At 47.7% G+C, this 14,466-nt stretch overlaps 1 protein-coding gene across 1 annotated transcript in view; it reads right to left on the reverse strand.

The window, feature by feature from the left end:
- LOC134934701 (estradiol 17 beta-dehydrogenase 5-like) overlaps positions 1 to 12,464 on the reverse strand; it is a 63,363-nt gene extending 50,899 nt beyond the window's left edge. Inside the window, exons 1-2 of the mRNA XM_063930072.1 lie at positions 12,433 to 12,464; positions 11,366 to 11,462 (exon numbers count right to left, since the gene is read on the reverse strand). Of these exons, the coding sequence (XP_063786142.1) occupies positions 11,366 to 11,462; positions 12,433 to 12,464 (129 nt within the window). The remainder of the gene's footprint in view (positions 1 to 11,365; positions 11,463 to 12,432) is intronic.
- Between the last annotated feature and the right edge of the window lie 2,002 nt (positions 12,465 to 14,466).

Raw genomic sequence — 14,466 nt, forward strand, 5'->3', positions numbered from 1 at the left:
CATCATTCAGCAAACCAAGCCAGTGGTTCTGGGAGTAGGTTTCCTGCATTCCGAGCTTATTGAGTTCCTGGTTATACCTAAAGCTGGCTATGAGATCGTACTGGGTATGCCTTGGCTTCAATTGCACAATCCACAATTTGACTGGGCTACGTTACAGTTAACAGCATGGAGTTCCTCTTGTCATCAGTCATGTCTGGCTCAAGTATTTCCAATCAAGTCTTCAATTATAAAGTCTCAGTCTGGCCTTCCGGAGGCCTATCAGGAATTCACTGACGTCTTCAGTGAGAAAGCAGCCGATGTCTTGCCTCCCCATCGAGAGTGGGATTGTCCCATTGATTTGGTTCCAGGGAGCAAGCCGCCTAGAGGGCGTACATACCCTCTTTCAGTTCCAGAGACCCAAGCAATGAGTGTATACATTAAAGAAAATTTACAGAAAGGATTCATCCGTCCATCCTCTTCCCCAGCTGGTGCTGGATTCTTCTTCGTCAAGAAGAAAGATGGAGGACTTCGTCCCTGTATCGATTATCGGGGTTTAAATGACATCACGATTAAAAATAGCTACCCGTTACCTCTCATCACAGAGTTGTTCCACAGAGTTAGAGGTGCGTCCATCTTCACGAAACTGGATCTTCGCGGGGCTTATAATCTTATCAGGATTCGAAGTGGTGATGAGTGGAAAACCGCCTTCAATACTCGTGACGGCCACTATGAATATCTAGTGATGCCCTTCGGCTTGAGTAACGCCCCGGCCGTGTTTCAAAACTTTGTCAACGAAGTATTCAGAGATCTCCTGTATAAATGTGTGGTAGTTTACCTCGATGACATCTTGATATTCTCTCGTGATTTAGTTTCTCATCGCCAACAAGTAAAAGAGGTTCTTCGACGTCTTCGACAGAATCATCTGTATGGCAAGCTGTCCAAATGCATATTTGAAGCTTCTTCAATATCTTTCTTGGGATACATTATTTCCGGAACAGATCTTCAAATGGACCCAGCTAAACTGGAAGCTATAGAGAGCTGGGCTCTTCCAACAACACTCAAGTCAGTTCAACGTTTCATAGGCTTTGCTAATTACTACAGAAAGTTTATGAAAGGCTTCTCTACGTTAATAGCTCCAATCACCTGCCTTACCCGGAAAGGGGGGAATCCTTCCCAATGGTCTGACGCTGCACTGTCTGCTTTTCATAAAATAAAACAAGCTTTTATTTCAGCTCCTGTGTTACAACAGCCGGATGTCAATAAGGCCTTCATCCTGGAAGTAGATGCCTCAACGGTTGGCGTGGGCGCAGTCCTGTCCCAGGTGGGCGCTGATGGTAAGACTCACCCCTGTGGGTTTTTCTCTCGTAGGTTCTCACCCGCTGAAATTAACTATACCATCGGTGACCAGGAGCTGTTGGCAATCAAATTGGCCCTTGAAGAATGGAGGTATTTGCTAGAGGGTACGAGATTTCCTATTACCATCTACACGGATCACAAGAACCTTCTTTACCTGAAAGCTGCGCAGTGCCTGAATCCTCGGCAAGCAAGGTGGGCCCTATTCTTTTCCCGTTTTGACTTTAAGTTAATGTTTAGGCCTGGCTCACAAAACGTTAAAGCAGATGCTTTGTCTCGCTCTATGAGCTCAAATGAGGAATCTTCCGAACAGGCTGCTCGACCAGTATTAAATCCTGTGGTTTTCGCAGCTACAGGGGTGTCGCAAGTTCCACCTCCAGGCAAGATGTTTGTCTCTCCAGAGCTTCGTTCAAATCTCCTGTCCTGGGCTCATACGTCCAAATTTAATGGTCACCCTGGGGTTCTCAAGACTTTCAAGTTCCTGTCCCAAACGTATTGGTGGCCTCAAATGAAAATAGATATCCAAGAATTTATAGCTTCATGTCCCAAATGTGCTCAGCATAAAGTTTCTCGTCAAGCTCCCGCAGGCCAATTGTTACCCAATTCCATTCCCAAGCGCCCTTGGTCTCACCTATCGATGGATTTTATTTCAGATCTCCCTCCATCTAAAGGGTATGACACCATCTGGGTAGTAGTCGATAGATTTTCAAAAATGGCGCACTTCATTCCACTCATGGGGTTACCCTCTGCTCCAAAATTGGCACAGTTGTTTTGTCACGAAATATTTAGGTTACATGGTCTTCCAACAGAAATTATATCTGACCGAGGTGTACAATTTGTGGCCAAGTTCTGGAGGGCTCTGTGTTCTGCGCTACAAGTAAAACAAAAATTCTCTACGGCCTATCACCCTCAAACAAATGGGCAGACAGAGAGGGTAAATCAAGAGCTTGAGACCTATTTGAGACTGTATATCTCTTCTTCACAGGATGACTGGGTAGAATTATTGCCCAGGGCAGAGTTTGCTCATAATTTTCGTTATCATACTTCTACAGATACAACTCCTTTTTTCACAGTTTATGGACAGCATCCTAGAGTACCTGATTTCCAAGAGTTACCCGTCATAGATGTGCCTGCGGCTGCTTCTGCTCTTCAGCGGTTCGCTCAAATTTGGAAGAAGATTCATTTATCTCTTAAAAAGGTTTCTCAACGGTATAAAATGTTTGCGGATCGAAAGAGACGAGCAGTTCCTAGTTTAAAACCGGGCGACAAAGTCTGGTTATCTACCCGAAATCTCCGTCTCAGAGTTCCATCAATGAAATTTGCTCCACGGTTCATTGGGCCATTCCCGGTGGAAAGTGTTATAAATCCAGTGGCCTATAAGTTAAAACTGCCTGCTTTTTTGAAAATTCCCAACTCATTCCATATTTCTCTCCTCAGACCACTAATTCTCAATCGTTTCCAGAGAACGCTTCCAGCAGCTCCAAAAGTACAAACTCATCGGGGCGTGGAATACGAGGTGGAAAGGATCTTAGACTCTCGACATCGTTATGGTCATTTGCAATACCTGATTGACTGGTCTAGATATGGTCCTGAAGAGAGAAGTTGGGTTAACGCCATGGATGTCCATGCTCCACGGTTGGTCCAAACCTTCCACAGACTCTTCCCTGCCAAGCCTCGTGGGTGTTCGGTGCCCACCCATAAAGGAGGGGGTACTGTCAGGAATCGGCGCTCTGCTACGTCTCACCTACCAGTGCGCTGGTGTGTGGGCCTCCGGAGGTCATGGCCCCAGGTGCGGCTGCAGGTGTGTATGGACCGCAAGCGTCATCTTCCGCCTTGCTGAGTACCCCTGAGTCCGGTCCTATGTGCATTCTGCTGTGTGCCGGTGTCCTGCCTGTGAGGTCGTTGCCATGACTCCTGCACTCAGCTGACCCAGGTGTGCAATCCAGCACTATGTCTCCACCCAGAGTTCAGTGACCAATCACTGCAGAGCCATGGGTATAACTCCCAGTCCGTGGCTCACTCACATTGCCTCAGACAACGAGTCACATTCGGTGTGCCTTGTTCTCCGGACTCCTGTGTTCCTGTTTCCAGCGATTCCCCGTGGTTACCTCCTGTCATCTCATCTCACTGCAGCTCTCCTGTTTTCTTCAGACTTCATCCACAGCCAGTTATCAGCTCATCAAGCAGTAAGAGACTCTCCTCAGGTGTTGCATTCATTATTACCTGTGCACTGCTAATTGCATACCATCTGTGCATCTCTGCAAGTATATCATCTCATTGCAAAGAGACTGTCTCCTGCTTGGGCCTAGTGTGGCCATAAGGACTTTGTTATACAGAGACTGTGTGTTTTACAAGTTTTACATTCACATTCAGCATCAAGTCACTTTATATTTCTGTTGCAAGAGACTTTTCAGTTGTTTTGGATTCAATACCAATCACTGTTACTTTATTGCCTGGTTTCAGTTTGTCATTCACTGCTATACCATCTACTCTGTGATTCCTGTATAATAAACATCAGCGCTTATGCGCCGGACTTTCACATTGCCTCCCCGCTTTGTACATCGCACCAACACTGACCCACTAGCACCCCCGCCGGGGACAGACAAATCCAGAGACCTGACACACATGTTGTGTAGGGGCTGTTTGGCCATGCAGGTGATTCTCTCCGCAGAGTGCACCTGTCTCTCGCCACACTCCATCGGACTGACTGGAGGGGGAACAGTCTCTGTAGGCTCATCTCCTCTCGCCAAACAAGCGAGCCGGGCTCCAGCACCCGGATTTGGGGCACGAGTCTGGGGTGCTTGGGATGCAGGACAGTTCATCCTCAGATGTCCGATTTTCCCACAGCCATAGCACTTCTTCTCCAGTCGTGGCACCGATGATCTCTGATCAGTTGCAGGGACGCTGCGGTGCGGTTGCTGGCCAAGAGCACCCGGGTTGGAAGATGCTTGTCTTTGGGGGTGATGAGCTGAAGAGGAGGGTCCCCTTGGTGGTACAGTCTTTTGGAGCTGGCTGCTGGCTGGGCGCTTCTGCCCCTGTGGCCGAATTGCCACATACTTGTCTGCTAACTGGGCAGCCATCTTTAAGCTGGGTGGCTCCCGATCTAGCACCCACTCCTTCACTTCTGGGGCGCACCTGCGGTAGAACTGCTCCCTGCAGATCAGGTCAATCAGTGCGTCCCATGTAGTGGCTTCAGAATCCTTCACCCACTTCACCACGTACTGCTGCAGCTGGGGGGCGAACTGCTCATGGGTGCTGCTAGGATTCTTGGGCAAGTCTCTGAACTTCTTCCTGTAAGACTCTGGAGTGATGAAGAATCGCTGCAGGAGGGCCTTCGCGACTTCGTCGTAATCCCAAACAGTCCTCCGTGGCCACTCCTCGATAGGCCTCCAAGGCCTCTCCATGCAGAGTGGGCACAAGGTGTCTCACCCACTCTGACTTGGGTAGATCGTGTAGTTTACAAGTCCTTTCAAAAACTTGCAAATGTCCATCAATGTCCCCATCACTGTCTGCAAACTTGGCAAACTGAATACGTCCTGATCTGTGTACAACAGCTGACAACGGCTCACGGGGTACCACGGCCTGTGGTGCCCGCTCATCACGCCACATCTGGATGATGATCAAGCGTTCTTGCTCCGTTGCCCTTTCCCCCAATTCCGCTAACCGATCTGCTAGGGTATCCGGGCCACCCCCCCTGGGACGTTGGGATCGTGGCCCTGCTAGGGATTGCTGAGAAACATTGCAGCTGTGAGAGAGGGCGGGGCTTGTGGTTCTCATCGGTTCCTTACAAAGGTCCACTGTTGGGCCGTCCTCTGCGATGCTGACGCCGTCAGTGCTTTCCACCTCCACCCGATGGGACTCCTCCAAGCTCATGAGAGCCGCCTTCATGACGCTTCTGGATGCGTTGAAAGGGATATCCACACCTTTCTCCTGGCACACGATCTCCAGATCATCCTTAGACATTCCACTGAATTCCGCCATCTTGTGCGTTCTCCTGCGCTGCAGTTACTCCTCTCCTGAGTAACTCGGCTTCTCCAATCGGGTGATGAAAAGCCGCCTGGGAATATCCCACCGCTATGCCACCAATTTCTGTGACAGGACGGTCCCGTACGAAAGCGCTCGCCGCTTTCGCATCCCGTTGGCTGCGCACAGATTGGAAGGTCAAGTCACACGAGGCCTGACCATATAGGGGATTCCCGCGTACCGTCAGTAACCGCCTGTTACTGACTCCACCCACTGCGCTGTGGGCGGGTTTATGCTGCCACCACCAAACTCCTAACCTGCCGTGGCGTTTGGAAACACGGTTCTGCTCTGTATGTGCCGACGCACTGCTTTACCACACCTGTGTGGTGTCGACGAATCCCCACTAGCCACTTGCTAGGCCTCTACCGGTAGCTGGCGGAAGGCGGAACTTGGAGACGTTAGGTGCTTCCCTGGACAACCGGAGGACGGGGCTAGGTTTGGCCTAACCCTGTAGGTCACAAGATGAAGCAGTCTTCTTGAGGCAATGATGTTTATTTGCTCAAAGTAATAACCTTTAAAAAGGCTCCTTCCTATTGCTAGGGGCAACAGCATACAATCAGATGTTCCAGCAGAATAAGATGGTACAATTCAATCCAACTTTGGAGGCACGCAAGTCTCCTTTTTATGTCAGTTTTCCACACAGTCTCACAGGGGGGTCATGTCCTCCCTGTTTTCTCCAACCAATCAGGTTATCGCACAAAATATAAATAAATTACATTTTACAAGGATATAAGTGCAATAAAACAATATCCTCCTTCCTGTCACCAGACAACGTTTGGTATCAGATTAACATTCACTATTGATAAATTTATCACATAGCTTCAAAATACAAATGTTTCTGAACCATTCACATCTCCAGGCAAGCCCAGATTCCCCGTGATTAGCACCTCTCTCTAAGGAATTTACACATCAAAAAGTATTGTCATTCACACCTCTCTGCTAGGACAGGGCCATTAGCATGCCACTTCCTACTGACAGGAGATGATTATTCAGACATCTATAGTAAGTGCAATTTCCCCCCTTAAGATACAGCTGACCATATCTTGAATATAAAATAGATACAGTTAAACATGCATTCCTGCAATTGTGCATAGAGCACATTAAACAAACTTTTAAACAGTCCGCGGCCAGCGCCGTAAGTATGTTTAACAGTGACGCCAAGCGCCCATTGTCCAGATAATGGCGTCGGCACTAGGGGTTAACCCCTTCAGTGCTGCGGCGGCCATTTTCCACGTGGGCTGGAGCCTCTCCGGCCACAATGGGACATGCTGGAATTTGCCCAAATGTAATGCACGCACAATATTGGTGGCATTGTCCGATATCACAAATCCCCAGGAGAGTCCAATTGGGGTAAGCTATTCTGCGATGATGTTCCTCAGTTTCTGTAAGAGGTTGTCAGTTGTGTGCCTCTTATGGAAAGCGATGATACAAAGCGTAGCCTGCCTAGGAACGAGTTGGCGTTTGCGAGATGCTGCTACTGGTGCGTACATCTACCCAGTGGGCTGTCACAGTCATATAGTCCTGAGTCTGCCCTGCTCCACTTGTCCGTGGTTAAGTGGACATTGGGTACAACTGCATTTTTTAGGACACTGGTGACTCTTTTTCTGAGGTCTGTGTACATTCTCTGTATCGCCTGCCTAGAGAAATGGAACCTAGATGGTATTTGGTACCGGGGACACACTACCTCAAGCAATTCTCTAGTTCCCTGTGAATTAACACTGGAAATCGGACACACGTTTAACACCACCGAAGCTGCCAAGACCTGAGTTATCCGTTTTGCAGCAGGATGACTGCTGTGATATTTTATCTTCCTCGCAAAGGACTGTTGGACAGTCAATTGCTTACTGGAAGTAGTACAAGTGGTCTTCCGACTTCCCCTCTGGGATGACGATCGACTCCCAGCAGCAACAACAGCAGCGCCAGCAGCAGTAGGCATTACACTCAAGGATGCATCGGAGGAATCCCAGGCAGGAGAGGACTCGTCAGACTTGACAGTGACATGGCCTGCAGGACTATTGGCTTTCCTGTCTAAGGAGGAAATTGACACTGAGGGAGTTGGTGGTGTGGTTTACAAGAGCTTGGTTACAAGAGGAAGGGATTTAGTTGTCAGTGGACTGCTTCCGCTGTCACCCAAAGTTTTTGAACTTGTCAATGACTTCTGATGAATGCGCTCCAGGTGACGTATAAGGGAGGATGTTCCGAGGTGGTTAACGTCCTTACCCCTACTTATTACAGCTTGACAAAGGCAACACATGGCTTGACACCTGTTGTCCGCATTTCTGATAAAATAATTCCACACCGAAGAGGTGATTTTTTTTTGTAATTTGACCAGGCATGTCAATGGCCATATTCGTCCCACGGACAACATGTGTCTCCCCGGGTGCCTGACTTAAACAAACCACCTCACCATCAGAATCCTCCTTGTCAATTTCCTCCTCAGCGCCAGCAACGCCCATATCCTCATCCTGGTGTACTTCAACAGTGACATCTTCAATTTGACTATCAGGAACTGGACTGCGGGTGCTCCTTCCAGCACTTGCAGGGGGCGTGCAAATGGTGGAAGGCGCCACCTCTTCCTGTCCAGTGTTGGGAAGGTCAGGCATCGCAACCGACACAATTGGACTCTCCTTGGGGATTTGTGTTTTAGAAGAACGCACAGTTCTTTGCTGTGCTTTTGCCAGTTTAAGATTTTTCATTTTTCTAGCGAGAGGATGAGTGCTTCCATCCTCATGTGAAGCTGAACCACTAGCCATGAACATAGGACAGGGCCTCAGCCGTTCCTTGCCACTCCGTGTGTAAATGGCATATTGGCAATTTACTCTTCTCATCACACGCTTTTAATTTAGATTTTTGGGTAATTTTAATGAACTTTTGTTTTTTGGATTTTACATGCTCTCTCTTATGACATTGGGCATTGGCCTTGGCAGACGACGTTGATGGCATTTAATCGTCTCAGCCATGACTAGTGGCAGCAGCTTCAGCACGAGGTGGAAGTGGATCTTGATCTTTCCCTATTTTACCCTCCACATTTTTGTTCTCCATTTTTTAATGTGTGGAATTATATGCCAGTAATATATCAATAGCAATGGCCTACTGTACCGTACTGCTATATATTATATACTGGTGGTCAGCAAAATTATGCACTGTACTCCTACTATATATACTGCTCACAACTAAAATGCACCACAGGTATGGATGGATAGTATACTTGACGACACAGAGGTAGGTAGAGCAGTGGCCTACTGTACCGTACTGCTATATATTATATACTGGTGGTCAGCAAAATGATGCACTGTCCTCCTACTATATATACTGCGCACAACAACTAAAATGCACCACAGATATGGATGCATAGTATACTTGACGACACAGAGGTTGGTAGAGCAGTGGCCTACTGTACCGTACTGCTATATATTATATACTGGTGATCAGCAAAATAATGAACTGTCCTCCTACTATATATACTGCGCACAACAACTAAAATGCACCACAGGTATGGATGGATAATATACTTGACGACACAGAGGTAGGTAGAGCAGTGGACTACTGTACCGTACTGATATAATACTGGTGGTCACTGGTCAGCAAAATTCTGTGTACTCCTACTATATACTACAATGCAGCACAGATATGGAGCGTTTTTCAGGCAGAGAACGTATAAAACTGGTGGTTACTGGTCAGCAAAACTCTGCACTGTCCTCCTACTATATAATACTGGTGGTCCCCAGTCCCCACAATAAAGCGATATTTGCAGCACACTGAGCACAGATATGGAGCGTTTTTCAGGCAGAGAACGTAGATATTTTTTAGCACACTGAGCACAGATATTTGCAGCACACTGAGCACAGATATTTGCAGCACACTGAACACAACTGAGAGAACGCTGCACGTCCTCTCCCTATCATCTCCAATGCATGAGTGAAAATGGCGGTGATGCGCGGCTCCTTATATAGAATACGAATCTGGCGAGAATACAACAGCGGGATGATGACGTTCGGGCGCGCTCGGGTTAACTGAGCAAGACGGGAAGATTCGAGTCTGCCTCGGAACCGTGTAAAATGGGTGAAGTTTGGGGGGGTTCGGATCCCGAGGAACCGTACCCGCTCATCTCTAAATTAAACACCACCTACTCCAGTCCGAGGAATTGATTGTTATCGATAGTACACAGCATACTCATCGGTCACATGAGCTATTTGTATGGGAACCTACTTTTGATACAACACAATACTTTCTAAACTTTTTTTGTGTTAGGTTCAACTACTGTCACTTGATTTGCCTTTTGATGGTGTAACTCCGCCTACCATTATTTTTTGATGTAATAATCCCACCTACTTTGGTTCCGCCTACAGGTGATTTGGTGCCACCCACATAAGTCCACTTCTAGAAATTTTTCCAGGGCCACTTTTATTTCCCAATCTGGCCCTGGCAGCCGACCCAGTGAGAAAACACTTACACTGTGAGAGAGAGATAAAAGAAGGGGAGAGAAAAAAAGAGTAGGAATGGGAAAAAAGAGGAATAGAGACAGAGTTGGGGGAAGAGGGAAAGGAAGAGAAGGAGAGACAGAGAGTGTGGGGTAGAGAGAAAGAGAGCCAAGAGGAGAAAGGGTGGGAGACTGAGATGAATAAGAGAGAGAGACAGATAGGGGGGAGCAGAGCCGCCCATCAGGGGGGAAGGGGGAGGGGCTGCCGGGACTGTTGCCCTGGGCCCGATCAGAGATTGGGCCTGCCTCTGCAGTTGTGGGCTAGGGCATAACTGTATAAAAATATCCTCGACAAAATGGCCACCACCATGGAGGAGACAAAACAGCTATGGACTAACATACATAGCAAGGAACACAAGGAAGCGTCGCATTTAATAGAAGTCAAAGGCAACATTATGTTTGCAGGATCGCAGCAGACCAACTAGCACAATGGGAAACTCTGACTGACAGCAGTGAGGCAGGGCTAAGGTATATACAGATGTGTCCTCTGTCGTTGCTTCAGTCACATTAAATTGCCCATCAGTGCCGTAACTAGGCATTTTAGCGCTGTGTGCAAGAACTGACATTGGCGCCCCCCCCCCCCCCCCCGTACAAGACAGGCACAGTGCGCGCCGTAGGCGCGCGAAAAATATATAGGGGCGTGGCTTCACGGGAAGGGGCGTGGCAACAAAATAATAGCAATTCACACTACGGTGCACAGTAGTCTCCATTATTCAAATTACGCTGCACAGTAGCGCCACTACACCAGGTAGAGCCCCTTTTATACATTACAATAGACAGCGTCCCCCTTTTTACACATTGCGGCAGCCAGTCCCCCTTTTTACACATTGCGGCAGCCAGTCCCCCTTTTTACACATTGCGGCAGCCAGGACCCCTTTTTACACATTACGGCAGCCAGTCCCCCTTTTTACACATTGCGGCAGCCAGTCCCACTTTTTACACATTGCGGCAGCCAGGACCCCTTTTTACACATTACGGCAGCCAGTCCCCCTTTTTACACATTGCGGCAGCCAGGACCCCTTTTTACACATTGCGGCAGCCAGACCCCTTTTTACACATTGCGGCAGCCAGGACCACTTTTTACACATTGCGGCAGCCAGGACCACTTTTTACACATTGCGGCAGCCAGGACCACTTTTTACACATTGCGGCAGCCGTGACCACTTTTTACACATTGCGGCAGCCGGGACCACTTTTTACACATTGCGGCAGCCGGGACCACTTTTTACACATTGCGGCAGACGGGACCCCTTTTTACGCATTGCGGCAGATGGGACCCCTTTTTACGCATTGCGGCAGATGGGACCCCTTTTTACGCATTGCGGCAGCCAGTCCCCCTTTTTACACATTGCGGCAGACGGGACCCCTTTTTACGCATTGCGGCAGCCAGTCCCCCTTTTTACACATTGCGGCAGACGGGACCCCTTTTTACACATTGCGGCAGATGGGACCCCTTTTTACACATTGCAGCAGATGGGACCCCTTTTTAGAGAGAGAGAGAGAGAGAGAGAGAGAGAGAGACATACTTACCTTCTCCCCGCTGACAGGCTCCTCGTGCAGCTTCCTCTCCGTGCAGTGTGAAGTCAGTTGAGAAGGAGGAGGGGGGAGGGGGGAGCAGAGAGCCGCAGCAGCGCTATTTGATTGGTAGTAAGCGCTGCTGCAGCATCCCCCTCTCCTTCTGTATTGGCTGCCTGGCGCTGCTGTGGATGCTGGGATGCATCCACAGCAGCGCCAGGCAGCCAATACAGAAGGAGAGGGGGATGCTGCAGCAGCGCTTACTACCAATCAAATAGCGCTGCTGCGGCTCTCTGCTCCCCCTCCCTCCTCCTCCGCTGCCCGGCGCTCCTGTCTTCTCTCCTCCAGCGCGGCGCACGGCGCAGTCACAGAGGCGGCATGTAATGAGTCAATTTGACTCATTACATGCCGCTGGCCGTGCGCCCCCAGGGCAACTGCGCTGTGTGCCAAGCCCCCTTGGCACACACGTAGTTACGGCCCTGCTGCCCATCTAGTCGCGCCTAGTCCTCAGTGAGTTTACTAACACCAAACAGGGCCGGCTCTACCTGAGTCTAGTTATCACAAAAGTAAGGAATTAAGGGTAACTCCGAGAGATGCATCCTTGTTAAACTTAATGCAGATGGCAGCTGTTGAACTTCTGAGATGCTACCTAACCTGAGCGGCTGGAACATAGATGTTCATACATTATACCTTATGGTCTAGGCAGGGATGGTTCTGGACCAAGCAGAACAAAGGGTGAAAAGTACCTTTGGCACACCTATAATGAGATATGTTTAAGCATTTTGTGCCTGAAACAAGGTTTATGTACATACACAAAATTAACTAATGCTACACATACACCTTATACTGTACACACAGCCTGATGGTTATTTTATACAATACTTTTAATTATTTTGTGCCTGAAACAAAGTTTATGTACATGAAATTAATTTATGCTTCACACACCTTATACACACAGCCTGAAGGTCACGTTATGCAATATTTTTTATACTTTTTTGCATGAAACTAAGTACTGAACCAGGCAAATGTTGGATTTTTGTATATAAGAGACTCAACCTATACCGAATAAAAACACACCTTACCTATATGGTGGTCTCTCTGCAACAAGGAACATCCGAATAAATTGTTTCTCGCCTGGTCAGACAGCATCTTCAGTCAGTATTCACTATTCATGCAGGAAATCACATGGTACGGATGATGCCTGTTCGTGTAGGAAATAGGAATACAGCTGACAATGCTAAATTCCTTTGTCGTATAAACAACCCTTATGAAGCTAAGAACACTGTACGCTGTTTACTTAAGAAATACCGTAATGATACGCTATTTGCGTAACGATCGCTCAGCCGTAGGCGAGACGCTCAAGCGTCACGTTCGCTCACGGCCCAGTGATCACAGGACACGTTATTGGTTATGTCTAGGGGAAAGATTCGCTGTAACGTAGCATACGCTAGAGACCACGAGGAGGTCACCAGCGGTGCAGACGCTCACAACACTATACCTTGATATTAAACCTTATACCGATGAAACACACAGAATACCTTAATGTGAGTACAGGGTGTAAATGCAACCTTGTGTAACCTGACTACCTACAAAGCTGTTTGAGCGTCACCGACGCTCAAGTGAACACTTAACACTATAGTAAATACACTGATACTGGTTTAGGTTTCCAAAGCCTATTAACTGTATTATGTCTAATATACTTGTAAAAGGGGATAACAGTACATATGATACACTACAATATAACAGAGACCTCCTAACCACAGAACTAAACAATAAATACAATAAGACAATGCTACGCTGACCTAAATGAAATACAATACAATACTATAATACTATAAGGTATTTAAGAGAAAAGAGGAGAGAGAGAGATAGAGAGAGAGAGAGAGAGAGATTGGCTCGCAGAAAGACAATGATTATGGAGAGAACTTACGCACAAAGGGTATGATCGCCAGCGCCTCGATATCCAGCTCCCGATTATCAGCAGATAACCGTTGATGAGAGAGTGAGAGCTGGATGTGGTCGGCCTGCCTATTTATGCTCCACACACAATGCAATCTCCTGGTCCTACAATCCCATTGTCCATTGGCCGAAGGAATTCGGCCCTGCATCATAACAAAAGGTCATAGGGTGATTCATACAGGTGGGCTGTGACGATTTCCAACAGCTCAGGTGGGTGGGAAACTGGGTTTCCCGCCGCATACCTGAGTATGTGTGATTAATAGAAATGGACATAAACTTCTTATGTCCATAACTATTCGCACGAGCGATTAATACGCTCCAAACCAACACCGGAATATTGCTAATTAAATACTCTTCCGATGGGTACCAAACACTGCAGTATGATTCCTGTTAGACCCTTCGTACGATGCAAAGAGGGATTCCTCAGCTCTGGGACATTGTACTTTAACCAAACTTACAGAAACTATCAAAGGGATCATGATCTATAAACTACATTAATTGTGAACATTTGTAACTAATGAGTCGCACGCTACGATCACATAAACTCTACCGTAAATGCGCATACTGCGCGTGCGAGTGCACGCGTTTGCGGGTATGCGCTTCCACGGGAGAGCGTACGCATGCGCAGCACGGACCAGTGTGCGGTGCAAATATGGCAACGTGCATTGAGACATTTTTCTGACTTTGACAGTCCACCCTTTGGCAGTCAATAATAACTGCCACAAAACATTTAAGGAGAAAAATGTAAGTCAGGGGTTAATTGATTTCCATGGTTGGGTAGGGGAGGAGAGAGGAGAAGGTGTGAAGAGGGTATGACCTAGTGAGAAAGCAGAAGCATGTGTGTATGAGTCCATGTTTGGAGGGTCATGTATCATCGTGCCGTACGTGTGGTAAATCAAGCTTCGAGGTATTGCGAAGTATACATTTGAATTCCTTCTTATCCTGTGGTACAGGTCTGTGGATGGGCTGTCAAACTCTACCGAGCTCATTTCGGCTGTGGTTGTAACACAATGGGGATGCACATTTTAGTTGATGATACATGAATTGGGGGGGTATGTGGTTGCTGCTATCTGTGCCTGTATTCCCTATCGACTATGTGTGTTATTACCTGAGGGTTGCAGAGATGAAGATAAAGAACACTTATGGGAAATGCAATG

The sequence above is a fragment of the Pseudophryne corroboree genome, chromosome 6 (genome assembly GCF_028390025.1).
Source record: "Pseudophryne corroboree isolate aPseCor3 chromosome 6, aPseCor3.hap2, whole genome shotgun sequence".
In the NCBI taxonomy this organism is placed as follows: Eukaryota; Metazoa; Chordata; class Amphibia; order Anura; family Myobatrachidae; genus Pseudophryne; species Pseudophryne corroboree.